The 13,988-nt window shown below is 38.6% G+C and overlaps 1 protein-coding gene across 6 annotated transcripts in view; it reads right to left on the bottom strand.

Moving 5' to 3' along the window:
* LOC106523924 (ELKS/RAB6-interacting/CAST family member 2) overlaps positions 1–13,988 on the bottom strand; it is a 160,583-nt gene that overhangs the window by 37,638 nt on the left and 108,957 nt on the right. For all 6 annotated transcript variants that reach the window (XR_001310953.1, XM_014017504.1, XM_014017531.1 and 3 more), the window contains 3 exons: positions 10,465–10,612; positions 5,064–5,225; positions 961–1,025 (listed from right to left, as the gene is read on the bottom strand). Coding sequence is in view for 5 of the 6 variants with exons in the window: in XM_014017504.1 (XP_013872958.1) it covers positions 999–1,025; positions 5,064–5,225; positions 10,465–10,612 (337 nt within the window). In the remaining variant the exon portion in view is untranslated. The remainder of the gene's footprint in view (positions 1–960; positions 1,026–5,063; positions 5,226–10,464; positions 10,613–13,988) is intronic.

Genomic DNA, 13,988 nt, shown 5'->3' with positions numbered 1-13,988 from the left:
TTTTTTGTATCGAAAAAATATCGAACCGTGAGACTAAAGTATCGAACCGAACCGAATCGTGAATTTTCTTTATTGTGAGGAGTACAAGTAAAAAGTTGTCTGAACAATAATTACTCAAGTAAAGTATAGATAACCAAAATGTCTACATAAGTACAGTAATAAAGTATTTTTACTTTGCTACTTTACAACTCAAATACACACATGAACAAATTGCCCATAAGGAAACTATAGCTCTAACAGCTGCCTTTTTGCATGCCTGTGTTCAAAGACATCTTAAACCAACAGGAGGGCTTTGATATAAAATGCTCAAAACAAGAATAATACTTTATGACCCAGCATTCTTCATTTTATGCATTTGCAGCTTGCAGCCTTAAAAAAAACCTATAAGTGTTCTGGGTTGTTGTGCAGTTAACCACCCTACACACTACCATTCAATGTGGAGAGGTAGCATGGTAAAACTTTACTATGACTGAAAACGTTGGGTGCAGTAAGACAGACTCGTCCATCTCTGGTTTTTCTCATTGTGTCAGTTTTATCACCTCTGAGGTCTGGTGTGCTAGCTGAAGGCAGCAGGGTGTGCACCATTCTAACCGCACAGCTACCTATATATCTACAGAGTGCATGTACCACTTGCAGCACAACCAGCTTATGAGCACTTCACAGAAAGCACCCATAAACCTCAAAATCAACCGACACGTTTTAGTCGGCTGAAATTCACAAGCAATGGAAACAGAGTAGGGTTCTATAAAACTTTCCTCTGTTGGGGTAGGGTAATGCTGTGGTTAGGGTGGTACCAACAGTGATCCCTGCTAAAGGTGACTCAAAGCCACTAAAGAAATGTACTGTGCAGACGATAAATAAACTATCTGGAAATTATACCTATTACTGCTCTCTGGTAAGGACTTGATTCATTCTATAATTAGGATACAGTGTATCAGAAGCTGTGCAATAAAAACTTACATAAAATGAAAAGTTGCAAGTCCCTATGGTGGTGGTCTTCATGCCCATATTCCCTCCTCATCATCCTGTGAATAAACAGAGAAAATAACATCATCCAGTAATCCTGACATTAAACAACAGTTAATAAATTAATATTGATAATATTTCTAAAAATCATTTTGTATCAACAAACTCTTATAGTCCTTCTGACCCCCTGTGATTTAATGAAAACAACCATGTTCATGCTTTCTTTCACAGAACATGATCTCGTGATATGCTTTTGTTTCAGGGTAGTTGCTATAAATCAGTATCTAAACACATAGAAGGCTTTCTTGGGACTGAAATTTTCCAGACAAGAACTCTGCTAACAAATAGCTAATTCACTTAGACACTAACAATACAACATGCAAGTGCTGGCAGCTCAGTAAAACCAAATTMTTGCCTGTTTAATGCTAAAATAGGCCTAGCCAAAGCAGAGCATGTGCTGGTGTGATACCAGAGCTAAAAATACACTCGATCTGGGCTCAAGTTTATAATGACTTTTGGTAACTGAACAGTTGTGACAAGTTAAAAAACTTAACAGGTTACATCTAAGCAGCTAAACTACAGGTATAATGGTCTCTCACTGGAATACACTGCTAAATGCCAACATGCAGCGAATAACAGGCCCAGTAAGCAAGGCGAACAGCGTATATTAAACCTAAAGCAGACAGCATGTTGAGAATCAGGCAAAAGAAAAAAAAAAGAAAAAAAAGAAAACCCAGAAGAAGTTTGTATAATTCAGTCTTAGATAAACCCTTTATGGCTGTTTTCTATTTCCTTCCGCTGTTGTTGCCAAGTATCTGGAGATGGGGCTGGCATGCTAAATGAGAAAAACATGAGCGCAACATGCCCGTCAAACTGAACACTCCATGTGGAGACACAGACCCAGAATGTGTCTCAAGAGGCTTCCTGTACATGTCTCCTCTAATTAGATTTCACCTGTCCTCTGACTAGGTTGATTGCAAATTAAGTAGAGGACAGGGAGTAAAGTTGGAGGATTGGGATGTGAGCACAAACTGTGACCACAAGCTTTGAATAACATGCGGTTTGGCTCCTTGGAAAACGATGTTCTTCAGTTTGCGGATCCACTTCGACAGTGCACGCATGTCCAGTTGTGTGTCAGAAAACCTCCTCCCTTGTGTGTGTGTACTGGCTACAATGCAAATACAAGAAACCTTGCATGTGTGGTCAATATTATGTTATTCATGGCATCGGCAGCATCTTGGAAAGACATTGTGGTTTCCAGGGTGAGCATCAAGACCCTCTTCATCATCATTATCATTATCATCATCAATCATCCTTGGAGTGACGTTTCTGGACCAGCAAGGCAGTGAAMCACTGGCATGGCCGGAGTTGTGTGTTACATTTTGAAAGGAAACGATGAATGGAAAAAAGGTCAAAAAGGAAAATAAATAAATAAAAATAAAAAAGGATAAGCTGAAAAGTGTRTGGAGGAAAAGAACTGGACACAAAATAAAGATGTTAAAATAATACAAAATATAAATAAATAAAAAGAAAGGTTCCAATAAAGGTTGCTAGCTGCACTAGGTATGCAGGTATTCAGTTTGCAAAAATTTATGACTTAATTTGTTATTCTGCACATTCTGTACATTCTTAACACAGTTCCCTAGCCTTTTATGTGAACATCCATCCAGCTTGAAAAGTTGAAATATAACGTGCAGAAAGGTTCTTCAACTGTCAAACTCTCTCAGCAGCAATAAAACTGTAAGTCATATTAAAGCAGCACTATTTGTAAAGTGACGCAGAGTAATGTTTTGGAGGAAAACAAGGTTTCTTCTTTACAGTTTAATTTACAAAGCTTACTGGTGTTTAACACAGAAAAAATATATAACATAGTGAATATGATAAATACTTACAAATACTGTATTTTGGCAGATTATTTATTTGTTGTAACAATGCTTCTTGACTTTAAATGTTATACCAGGCACCTGACTGGCAGCACCTGGGGCTAGAAGCTCAAAACAAGTCAGTAGCAACAGCAGTAAGTTGTTTGGCATTGACAGAGAAGATTTGGCTATTTTTTCATGTGCACAACCCAACATGCTCAGCTCTTTTACTCATCCCACAAATGCATGTTCCTTACAAATGTGGCAACGTTTAAAAGGGACATAAAAAGGCTTTCCAACAATATAAGATTTATTGCCAAGAGGCATTGTTACAACAAAGAAATAATCTACCAAACATGGGGAGACCTCTGCTACCATAAAATAGATCCTCATTTACAAACCTACTGACATGATTTCCATCTTTCATATCACTGTCATCAAGCAGCAGCATCAGCATTACTGTACATGTAGACTCATTATGTGTGTGAAAGGAATGCAGATGCTTACATACYCTGTTTTATTAGGCAATGTGTCGAGTATGTTTGACATTCCTCAGTGAAAAGGGGTGTCAGTCAATCACAGACCCTCACATTCTTCAGGGAATTAAAATTTGTCTTTCCACAGACATGAAAGGCTTAAATAATTCAAACCAACCACCCTATCCTTCTGCAGTTTTCAACAATATCTTCAAGCATRTGTATGTGTAGGGGACCAGTTATATTTGTGTTGTAGGACATGAACCCCCCCACACACACACACACGCACACACTCCTGGGGAATATTTTGTTATTTTGTTTCATTTTGTTTTGTAATGTAAATTACATTTTTCTGTGTTCATCTTGAACTGTATTAATATTTGTTGATAACTGTAGAGGTCTAGCAGAGGGGAAATTATGATCAGAATAAGGTCAATTTAAACAGGCACTGAGGACAGCCCAGGGTCTTGAGCAAGTGTACAAAACGTGTTCATTGTTCAGTAGATCGTCGCAGCCTACAGTGTGAAGCACGTCGGATTTATGTGCCTGTTTTCTGTATTTCCAGGTGAGCTAAAGCAGAGGAAAGTTATCAGGAGATTTGTTTACTGTTGTAACGTTAAGATGAATAGTTCAAGACGACCAGCGTCATGTTTATGTAAATGAGGAAACTTTTATGTTAATATCGAGAACGGGGCTGCAGTTAGCAAAACGTGTTCATTGTTCAGTAGATCGTCGCAGCCTGCAGTGTGAAGCACGTCAGATTTATGTGCCTGTTTTCTGTATTTCCAGATAAACGAAGAGTAAAGAAGTTTTTCTAAACTCATGCACGCRTCCATGTCTCATATTGTTCGGGTGTGCAACATATGCGTTTTAAAGTTATTGAACACAGGGGATCCCCAACTCATGTTTGAATCCAAATTAAACAGCAGTTTCAAAAATATTTATAAAACCAAGAAACATGCCGGGTTCATTACAGATTTTAAAAAAAGGAAGAATATGAAGCCAGGTGGAAATTCCCAAGTGTTCATCTTAAAGCCACACGCTGACTTAGACATGTTCACATTTTCATGATCTGAAATCCCCTCATTTACAACAATAGAGCCGTGATGAGTTTAAATTACATATAAATAGCAAGAAGCTTTTTATGAGCTGACAGAAAGACAGCAGCATTTTCTCTTTCACCCAAAAGTAGGTTCATCTGTGTACACAGTGTAAACAAACACTCAGGTGTGCATCTACAGCGTGCATTTACATCACACCTATAGACGAGCACATGCTGTGCAATTTGAAGCTCACGTAACACAAACAGTGTGCTTAAATCAACATCGTTTCGTTCTATTTTAGCTGTCTCCAAACACATTGAGCATGTCCTCGGGGTGGTGTGTGTACTTTGACAGAAATGCTTGTATAAGAGTTGGATCCCAAACTTATCTCACATTCAATTCCAATCAATCAAAAACAATCATTTGTCAAGTTTCCCCTTCAGGCTTCTTATCTAAATGATATGAAAGAAACCTCCAACTTGGCAGGAAGCATTGTGGTATGAGGGAGAAGGGACAAAGAAAGGAGACAAGAACTTTTATGCTGTCAAATAAGACCATAACTGAGTCCTGGCAGAGCAGCTACATAATAAGTTGCATCAGCTTTAAAGACATGAAGATAAAAGCCCACAACACATCAGCTTGTGTAAACAGGCCCAAAGTTTAACCACTGTCTCATAGCGAGAGTGTCTGTGTATGCACAATTTATTTATACTGACCTGCTCTATATGGGGTCTGTGGTTGGCATGAGAGGGCCCTCTTGGGAGACTCCGATGATGCACATTCGCCTGATGCATGTGGTGCAAATGATGAGGATGATGCTGGGGATGGACGTAATCCTCCTCATAATTATCTGCTATCAGCTTCATTCGGCTTTGAGTCTGCAAGAAGAAACAGGAGGAGGGGAGAGAGAGAGAGAGAGAGAGAGAGAGAGAGAGAGAGAGAGAGAATCATGAAACAAAATATTTTATTATGCATAGACAAACACCCACACACAGAGACAGCAGGTCATTAATTTTCCTAACACTGCTTATTTGTTTCATGAAAATGTACTCTGGGTCTTAGAATGATTAGGCTGAGGAATGTTTGGATGGAGGAAAAGTATGTTGAAAGCCATCAAAGATGATAAAAACTGAGCTGCTAACAACATTTGACAGGTCATAAATTGTGCGAGTCGGAGCGCCTGATGAAAATATCGTAAGTCTGTCAAGTATCATACATATTTTAGATTATGATTAAATTTGAAAAGGACAAATCCTCATAAGTACAGTTAGTTACWGTTTTGTGCAGCCTGAGGCCACAGGCGTTCTGGCTTGAATGAAGCACCTTTAGATGTCACTGATTAAAATTACACTTAAATATGCATGTTTCAGAAATGCCTTTGGATGGGTGCGGGTGTTCATTGTATGTATGTGCATCTGTGCACGTTTGAGAAAATAAAGAAGCCTGTCATCCGACCAAGTTCACTGCAGATAACAGTGCAGACTGACTAACATTAGCAATCAGCCTCGAATGTCAAAAAGATACAGAGAAAGAAAGACAGAAAAAGAGAAGGTGTAGATATATTGACAGACTCAGCTTTATTCTATTAACTGTAGATACTTCCCCTGAGGCCAGACATGATTGCGGAGTGAGAGGTGGAATTGTGTATGGGTTGTGGATGACTCCAAGGAAAGACATGTACACATTTCTCATCCAAACTTTTTTTTTATTTTTTATTTTTTTGCGGCTTCCCTAGTTTAATGGGACACAGGCATGGGAAGAAAAGTCAAATAGCTGGAGTCAGCTGTAAAGATAGCAGTGAGATGGTGTTACAGTGGTTAGCAGCCTAGGGACATCAGCGCTGAGATAAGAGGCTGGAGCTTAATGACTGAGGAAACAAGCCAGTCAGGATCACAGGGGAGGATGTGGCTGGTATTAAAAAGGTTAGCAATTAGTTTAAACTGGAGAAGAGCATCTCAAATAAGGTGAGAACACTGTCAAGTTAAAAAAAAAGACAAAAAGAAACAGTAAGGAATAGGGAAGGCGGGTGAGGGTTCAAACAAACACCAAACCAGTTGTTAGAATTGTTAAATGTCAGGTTGAAGTGTACAGCTTTTCACAACCTCAGGTTTTGACACTAGCAGGTGTGACGGGGTGGAGCTATAGGCTCAGTTTAACAGTTACAGAGTGGTCACCTGTCATTGAGGACAGAACAAAGACTATCATGAACCAAACAGCTGATTAAACTCCTGTACTGCATTAGAGCAGATATTTGACTTGAAAATAAAAACCATGCAACATAGTTGCAAAATAGCTGCTGATTTTATGTTCAAAACAATTGTATAGATAAAATTATACACTTCAAAAGAACCATGCTTGGGAGAATATAAATTTAAGTGTGTGTATGAGCGTGGGCATGAGAATATTAAAGATTTTACACACTAGAAAATTTTATTTCCTGCGAAAATGCAGCATGAACGCATATTGTTGAAAGATTTTTGCTGAAAGTTACTGAAGTCAAGTCAAGTTAAAGTAGCTAAAATTAGCAAAAAGGAGAAAACATCACAGAGAAAAAGATTAAATCAGCAGACAATGACAGGAGAGCAAAACAAACGTATGGTAAAACAAATCAAAAATGCCAATAAAGTTGTACTTTATTGTTAACTTGCTAAAACATCTAAAATTTGTAGCTGTAAAAGCAGAAACTAGAACAAAGTAGCTTTAAGAGCATGTTTGTTGAGTTAAGCARTAAAAAGCTAAAATTATCACAAAAGTGGCTTTAGGTAAAATAAAGCTATAATTATCAAAAAATGCTTAGAAAATTTAGCTTAAAGGTAGAAGACAGCTGGAATTACAAAACAGCTGAATGAAGCACACAAAAAGGAATAAATTAGCTGAAAGAAGCTACAAGAAATATAAAACAGCTGAAATTAGCAGAAAAAAAATAGTTGTAAGGAGCAGAATGATAGCTGAAAAAGCTGAAAAAAGCTAAAATTAGAAAAAAGCAGAATCAGAATAAAAGGTGAAAAGTGCAATAAAGATTAATAAGCATTTTGAAGGGTTGTACAATAAACATGCTAAAGGCAGCTCCATTCATTTTAATGAGAAAAGAAAATGGCAGAAAAAACTGAATATCTCAAAAAGCATATGTTGCTGAAATACTAAAGTCATAGCCGTATTGTCTTGAAGGAGCTGGTTATTTTGTTACATACATTGTTGAAAAAGCACAAAAACAGTAATGTATGAGTCTTTCTATGTGGTCAAACAGCCCACATTTGGCTTTATTTAATTCAAGCTCATTTACACACCAAAAGGAAAACATTGACCTTGTTATCCAAGGGATACATTATTTKATCCACATGTAAAGAAGGTGTTCAGATGTAAAATTGCCTGTGAGTTGGAATGTGTGAGTTTTAATTGGTGGTAATTAGAAGACTTGGAGAGTAAACAGCTTGCCGATGGCCTGCAGGTCTGCTTTTAGCACGCAGACAGAACAGACAGGTGGCACCACTTGCAGGGGGTGGAGGAAGGAATTTTTCTTTTGTCATTGACATCTTTAAGCAAAACAGACCATATATCTGGGCTGTATGTGTGTGTGTCTCTGCATGCGTATCTATGTGCAGCTGCTGATATAAACACTGCTGTACTCACAGCTGCATTTTCAACAAACGCTATGTAAATCACAAGCCTGCCCTGATTAGAGAGTGGCTACATTAACACATGGACACAGGAAGCTGACAAGAAAGATCTTAAACAAACAGGCAGCCGGGGCGAGGCCGTGCAAATTGCAAAACATTTAAACATGCTTTATAAATCAGGTCTCTGAGTCTATCCGTGTGTGTTCAGCATAACCACATCAACATAGTAAAACCAAAGTAGAGCTAACTCTGCCGTGCCCCTAAACTGCACACTGTGAGAGCAGGGATGCCCAATTGCGTCCAAGTGAAAGCAGATGAGGATAAAGAGAAACGGTTGCAGTGTAGACACACCTCTGAAATTTTTCAATTCATCTTTTCCTCAGCTTTAAAGCACYAGATATGTGTGGTCATCCATTACTTAGATGAACTACTTAAAGAATTCCCACATGGGGACACGTTTACTGAGTCTCTCCCCAAGAAGTTTAAACACTGTTCCTTACAAGTGTGTCTGTATGGCTACATGTGATTATCTGTGCTGAAACGAATGAAAGGGAAGTTTGTTTTAGAGACTGAGCTTTACATACACGCATCAACACACACAACACACATTTTAAAAAGAGGGATGTAGGGAGGTCAAAAAGACCATTACTATCTGTAAATCGATCTGGTGTCTCCATATCAACTTTCTCCTAAGAGACCCCGAGTCCTATAATTCTGTGGCATTTCCTGGTCAGTTTCCTTCCATCACAGATTTTGAGGACACAACAACCTTTCCTGAAATGTCAGTCAGTGAGCTGAAAGACAAAGTACATAACTTTGCCATTTTAACCAGCAACTCTGCAGATGCCTTGAGCCACCTCTCATTACTTTACATTTTGTTTCAAAGGAGGCAGACTTGTTGTAATGTTTCAAAGAGGTTCTTGTATGAAGTTTTCCAAGCTTTCTAAATCTCAAAAAGTTTTTTTTTTTTCTAAAGCGGGGGTATTGTGCAAAATTGACCTTTTTCTAGCTATACAGTATATCTTGTTATGATGTCATTCCCTCATCAAAAAGATGCTTGTTTGAGAAATCCTTGTATCTCCTGTGGTAGCCATTTGGAGCTATTTAAACCCTTGCTGGTACAAAGCACCGCCTATTTACATTAAAACTCCCCTCCCCCAAAGCACTGGTATGAAGACCTGCAGAAGTGGTATGTTGATAACGGTGGGAGGTTCTGAGACCGAGGCCAATGTTAAGGCATTTAGACAGACTATGATACAAAGTCAAATTTATTTTGATATTTACAGTATTTTCATAAAAACTGAAGGTTTTGTGATTACTTAATTATGGTATAGAACTGAACTATGTGTCTTGAAAATACACAGCCCCCCCAACACTGAATGATTTTTTTACGTTCATTCTTTTCTTCTTTTTTCTTTAAAAATGTTTTTTTYGTGCACAGGAAAGATGGTACAAAGAAAGTTTGTGTAAGTCCTCTCATTTTGTACTCTTGAGCAAAAGTGAACATTTTTCTCTTTTTTTTAAACTTCTGCCCCAAATTCAGAGCCCACATTACTGCAATTACAGCCACTTATTGCATAATCAGGTGGATTTAACCGCTAGTTACCCAGCGGGAAAACATGACGCACCAAATAGCGATAAACAAATAATAGGCCTTCCTTGAAATGCATTGAATGAATGTGCACCCCCAAGGAACTGCTTACCATTTATAAGATCCAAACATAGACTTAAACAGACAACCAGGCACCGCATCTGTTGACTTTTAAATGTACCATTTTTCCCAGAAGCTTCAATGACTCAGGAGACGGTACATGTGGATTCCCTGCTGTTAGTTCATTACTGTTAGCATTCACGTTTGATCAGTCACTTATGTGGTCTGACCAGAGCTTAATGACCCACATACCTTCCTCAGCCTCTGATCACTACGAGCCATGGCAGCATGGGAACTAGGAAGGTGTGGTTATGCATAGGTACATGCAAGTACAGGGATTTATGTCTTTTTGAGCAGAAAAGATCCAATAGAAATGTCTAGCAGTGACTTGTTATGACACCAGCTGCCACTTGAGAACATTCAATAGGTCTGATTACAACATAACTGTTAAGAGAATAGCTTCCGCCATGAGTCAGTGTGCTTGGATTTGGAATCAAATCTCGAGCTTTGGTACTCCGACTTWTGATTGAATGCAGCCAGTGTGGTTTGAGGCAGGGAAGTAGATTTTGTTAACTTTCATAACTTATTAACCTCTATCTGTTYCTGGCTTTAAAGTTCAACAGTCTTACTATGAAGCTACTGTAAAGCAAGCATTGCCACAGCATGTGCAGCCGGTTTTAATTTGTAACCCGGCTTTGATTCATAAAGCCACAGCTGGTCCTAAAGTATGACCAAAACACCAGGTCATGCGCAGACCTGTCAGATTTTAGGACTATGAGTGCTGTGAATTTTATTTATTCTTTATAAGCACTTATAAATACCCCCAGTGGGTGCGTGTGGTGTGTGTACCTGCTGTTTGAGCTGGTGCATGAGTCTGTCCTTTTCCCTCTTCAGTGCCATCACTTCCTCCTGGGCTTTCTTGCGCTTAGATGATGATAACTCCAGCAAGGCAATGTTAGCGTCCTTCTCACTGATGGCTGCCAGCAAAGCCTGTTGCCTGTGGCAGTGGGATAAAGCCAAGAAATGCATTACTGATTTATGGAAAAAAAAGCGTAAAAAGGCCTGTGTGCTTAAAATATAATACTCTTATATTTCACAAACACGTGAGCAGCAACATAACAACCTCACTGCATCATTGCATAAGTGCTGTGAATCTTGTCAAATTTTGAAAAATGTCAAGGCAGGCTCGTTTATCACCAAACTTCTTAAACTCAGACAGAGATTCCTCAGAAATGAAGCAGAYGTCTTTGAAGTGGTCTGCTAAGTGCTATATTAGTGAAACTACATTGTGACTCACAGGCATGTAATAGCATAATAGACTATGTAGGATAAGGAGGATATGACATCTTTCATCTGTCATTACCAGAGTCTGAGTGTGTGTGTGTGTGTCTGTGTGTGTGTGTGTAAAGGGGGTGGCAGCCGTTGACTGTCTACAGGTGTAGATGAAACCCTACTGAGACTTACCATAAACACACAAACAGATGTACAAATATACCCCAACAGGACTGGAGAACATGCCTTGTGAAACACTGTTAAGAATGTCTGTGTCTTTGAAGCAGATCTCTAGTTACTCTCCCCATCATCAAGCAGGATGTCGTAAATTCAGAGCTGCRACAAACACATTGTCTACTCACGCTCGTAAACACACTCAGAATCAGAAACATTCTCAAAGATAGTCAGCCACACACACCTCTACTACTTGATCACCGGCTGGGAAAATGCATGATTAAAGAAATCGTGCGGCCAATGAAAAATAAAAATAATGGAATTAATGTGACATTCTAGCTCATTTTACGTACTATTCCTTGACTTTACAGTCTGACTGTTCAGTAAAGCTCACATGAACAACCACTGCAAGAGGCTCTGAAAGTGTTTTAAGTTAGATAAACATAACAGTTTAACTCTAGGCTCTTAAATTGCATTTAACAAGCACTAAACCAGCATAGCAAGGTAATATAATGTGTGGGTTTTTGTGAGGTCAATAGCAGCACAATGAGAAGTGAGGGTGCATTTAAAATACAATTTGTTCTCTATTAAAACATTGACCTGCATTGAGGTGTTTCCATTCTATGATTCAGGTACCTCCAAAAATAACTAAATTGCAAAAATAAACATGTTGAGCTCAAGAATAAAGTTGTTCTAGCCCCGGACTCCACCTTTTTTGTGTGTTTTCAGTGCAATTATCTGCATGCCGCATCTGGATTCTCCTATTCAAGGCCATTAATAGGCCTCTGTGTGACTGTGTGCGCTTGCATGTAGTGCAAGTATTTGTGTGTGCATGCATGTGGGTTCTGACAAGGATTGTAGCATCTAATAATACCATTAATCACAAAGTAGGACCAATGTGAAAGCTTACGTCTCCCTACACCTCCACTGTTATTCCTTTTAATGCTCACTGTAATTGGAACACACATACTGACCTACATTGAACCTGCATTAGGACAAGTGCTTTAGGCTGTAGGATTATTCTGCTTGACCTAACTATTCATGCTGTAACTGTTCTATATGTTTARGAATCTCATTAAGAACTCAAGTGTACTAATCATGCATTTTACATTTTATAATATGGCACAACATCAATCCAAATTCTATTCCCTTGTCTTCAACTGTGGTAAATAAAATGAAGAGCTGATGCACAGAGTCATATATGGGCAAGGAATGCGGCACAATGTGTCACAGCTCATAAACAGTCCATCAGATTTACAGCCTCAACATATTTGCAGGATGGCCATCTTTACAACAGACTGCTGAATCATGTCCAAGTAARCAAACCGCTACACGTCTTGTCTTTTTTAAGATGAACACTTCTTTTTACCGTCTCCGCTTGAGAATTTTGTTTCTAGGGTCAAAATACTGCTTTAAATTCCACSAAGAATATCTGCGCCGTTTTTCTATTTTACTGCATAAACGAGCCTTCATTAGGTCTGAGGAGATCTTTAAAGTACAGTCTGAGGAGGTAATGCATGATTGATGATGAAGTTAAAAGATTAGAAGAGCACCTGTGGGAAGGTTTATCTTATCCGTGAAAATAACAGTAAGTCTATCAGAATACTAAAACTTGACCTCGTAAAAAGTTGCTCTACAAAGTAGATYATCACTGGACATTGGTTTATGTTCATTTATGCCACTTTTAGTTTTAGATTACAGGTATTTGCACTTCTGACTTCTAACGTTTTCCTAAAAAGTTAATATGTTATCCTTTGGCATATGAATGTGAGGACAGAATTTTTAAGGCACWTCTATGTGAATTTTTTTTCACATTGTAAAGCGCTTAAATTGGAGTAAATTGGGTGTGGGTCTGAGTCATAAGTGATGGGCGTATCTGGAAGCTGGGCACTTTTTATGAAATTTTGGAAACAAGCCCTTTATTGCACTTTTCTTATTTATGGGCCAAATATTGTTGCTGCCCATGTTTTCTACTAGATAGTTTTCCCCTCTGTCTCTTTGCCAACCTGGTTTGGCCTGAAACTATAAAACAATGAGCCAACCCCATTTCAGCTGCCCCATTGCTTTATATGTGTGGATAAGTTTTATTAGGTAGTTTTATTTTATTTTCCGTTTCGTACTTACAGTAACACCTTTAAAATGCTGCTTGTTGGGTGTTTTGAGATTGTTTTGATAAAGACTACAAGCTGAAATGTGATATAATTCTCATTCTAAAGTTGTTCTTTAGATTACAAGCGAGTTTGGTCTTTGGTCTTTCTTATTTTCTTTCTCTACAAGTTGTWCAATGCCAAGCCATTGACTTTGAAGAATTTGATTTAAAGAGGTATACTCAAAGGTTTGCTATGTCTTGACAATTGAATGACCATAAAACTTCACTGGGAGGGTGTCTCCTCTAAGCTCACCTGTACCTCAAAACAGATACACACTTCCTAAAATAAAATATTGATTGACGCTGAGACACTTTGAATCTATCCAAAAGAAAAAGAACTGTTATAAAGTGTCTGCCATACTTCAGTGCAAGGTAAATTGCTTCCAGCCTCTCAATTAACACACATTTCAGAACTGTCTCCCAGTGGGTGCTTACTGAGTGGTGCTGTGGGATTCTGCTGAGCGATGTCTTCCGAAAACAATAAAAAGGGGGCATTATTATGATTAGCCCTCTAGTAAAGTTTTGCTCCCACATCCTCACCCAGTGATTATGTGCATAGTGTGTGTGTGTGTGTGTGTGTGTGTGTGTGCGTGCTTGCTGATTAGTATTACAAACAGTCTTTGAACCTGAATCACACTGAAGCATTTAAATCACATTTAATTTGAGTAGCAGTTCAGCCTTAGATGTAGAACACACTCACAGACTACATTTATCTGGCTGGCAGGATTCATCCGTCAGACACACACACACACACACACACACACACACACACACACAC

The sequence above is a fragment of the Austrofundulus limnaeus genome, unplaced genomic scaffold (assembly GCF_001266775.1).
Source record: "Austrofundulus limnaeus strain Quisiro unplaced genomic scaffold, Austrofundulus_limnaeus-1.0 Scaffold3, whole genome shotgun sequence".
Taxonomy (NCBI): domain Eukaryota; kingdom Metazoa; phylum Chordata; class Actinopteri; order Cyprinodontiformes; family Rivulidae; genus Austrofundulus; species Austrofundulus limnaeus.
Note: the sequence above shows the minus strand (reverse complement) of the source record. Positions and strands in the feature narration are given on the sequence as shown.